The 2,054-nt window shown below is 54.2% G+C and overlaps 1 protein-coding gene across 1 annotated transcript; it reads right to left on the bottom strand.

Moving 5' to 3' along the window:
* Positions 1 to 883: 883 nt before the first annotated feature.
* On the bottom strand, positions 884 to 1,582 carry LOC124648516. The gene has a single exon (XM_047188268.1). The coding sequence runs from the start codon at positions 1,580 to 1,582 to the stop codon at positions 884 to 886; it is 699 nt and encodes a 232-aa protein (XP_047044224.1).
* Between the last annotated feature and the right edge of the window lie 472 nt (positions 1,583 to 2,054).

Raw genomic sequence — 2,054 nt, 5'->3', positions numbered from 1 at the left:
TCAAACTGCTGTGGTTCTCTTTTAAAGTATGAATATAAAGTGTATCTGAATAGAACATCTAAATAGACATGTTCGGCCAACTGCCATTACCACCACTACAGAACTAATAAGCCTCTGATGAACCTGTTAAAGCTGAGAACTAATTTAACAAATGATTGGTTGCACTATGAAGCACACACATAGGTGCCAATACTTTTGTTTCTTTTTACAGTACACCATATGTTTGTCTCCGTGCCCAAATTAACATTTTGTAGTACCATGCTTTTTTAGAACTGTTTGGAGTGTGCAAGTTCAATTACAAACTCAAGGTCTCACGGATGGGTGCACATGAATATATGTTCACAAAATGTCCATTGACCTGATGTTCATCCTAATTGCTAGTAGATCATAACTTTTTTTTTCGAGGATGACGGGGGGGCAAGACGCCCCACCGTTTGTATATAAACTCGAAGAGGCCAAGAAGCCAGTCAACATGTACAAATATGAGAGGTACAGCGGGGAGGGGGGGGAAGAGGTAGATCATAACTAGAAAGACAGGCTAGCAAAACAACAGAAACTTTCAGGACGCGGTCTCTGCATTGAAGCACATCTTCAGGACAAGTTTGAGGGGAACAAAAGCATTGCAATAGACATGTTGGTTGAACAGGCTTACAATTTTCTTGACCATTAATCTATACAGAGTTACAGTACACTTTATGTACAAATCTATGTCTCTGTATGATCTTATATTTCATCTAAGAGGAGAAACCATGAATCCTACACACAGTTACGGTAAATTTTATGCACAAATCTACAACTCTGTCTGATCTAGCAAATGATCTAAGAGAACAACAACATAGGGCATGAAAATTACTTGACAGTACATGAAATGGAAGCTAAGCTATCAGTGCGGCGGGTTCAAGGTGGTGTCATTGCTCTGCAAGATTAGCATCCTAACCTGGGAGCCATCCAAGGTGACATTGTTGGTATCCACGACGCGCGACCTCTTGAAGAGCGCGGCGACGGCGGCGGGGTCCAGCTGCCGGTCGACGGCGAGCGCGATGGCGCCGCCGAGGCGGACAGCTCGCTCGGCCTCGGCGGCGAGGCGAGACGGGAAGAGCGCGCCGGAGAACCCCGCCGGGTCGTCGGAGAAGACGAGGTGGAAGGCGCCGTCGGAGAAGGGGAGGCGGTGGGGATCGGCGCGACGAACCAGCGGCGGGAAGTCAACGAGGTCGACCCCTGTTACCGCGGTGACTCCCGCGGCGTTGAGCGCGTCGACGGCGTTGCCGGCGCCGGCGGCGAGGCAGAGGACGCGGGAAGAGCCGGCGAGGAGGCGGAGGCGGCGGAGCGGGGGGAAGACGGAGGCGGCCAGCGAGGCGGAGCGGCGGCGCCAGCGGGAGGAGGAGCGGAGCTTAGCGAGCCGGCGGTCTGGCGGGAGGACGCGGCGCGAGGCGGCGTCGCAGGAGGTGCGCGGGAAGGGGGCGAGGGAGAGGGTGAGTGGCTCAGGCGCGGGGAAGCAGGAGGTGTATGCGAGGCAGAGGGTGGCCGCAGCGGCGAGTGCGATGGAGACGCGGCGAGCCAGCCGCTGGACTCGCCGGTCCATCGCCGGCGGCGAGTGCGCGGTGGAACCGGCCATTGGGTCAAGGTTTGGACCGTGCTTGTCACGGGCTGATGGGACTTGGGTTTTGCGAATGTTGTTGGCCCAAACTATCGGCCTTTGACTGAACCGACCTGCCCAACCAATAAAGAGAACGTGACGTACGACCGTTTTCTTCCCCCCACGGACGCGTGGTTCGCAGCACCCTCCGTTTGCGCGGCGCACGGGACGTTGAACTGTCCGTTCGACCCGCCGGTTCCGGTCCATCGATCCATCGATCGATTCAGGTGCACACGTACGCACAAGCCATCTCTTCCTGCGCGCGTCCATCTTATCTTAGTACCAAAAGATTCGATCGGGAATTAAACATCGCCTCGCCTCCTGTATTTTCTGGATCGCTTCCATCCCAGTTAATTTCCCTCCTTAATTTCCTCGCGTCACGCCAGCCTGGCACTTGGTTAATTCAGTGGAGCCAATC

This window comes from Lolium rigidum, chromosome 4, assembly GCF_022539505.1.
Source record: "Lolium rigidum isolate FL_2022 chromosome 4, APGP_CSIRO_Lrig_0.1, whole genome shotgun sequence".
Taxonomy (NCBI): domain Eukaryota; kingdom Viridiplantae; phylum Streptophyta; class Magnoliopsida; order Poales; family Poaceae; genus Lolium; species Lolium rigidum.
Note: the sequence above shows the minus strand (reverse complement) of the source record. Positions and strands in the feature narration are given on the sequence as shown.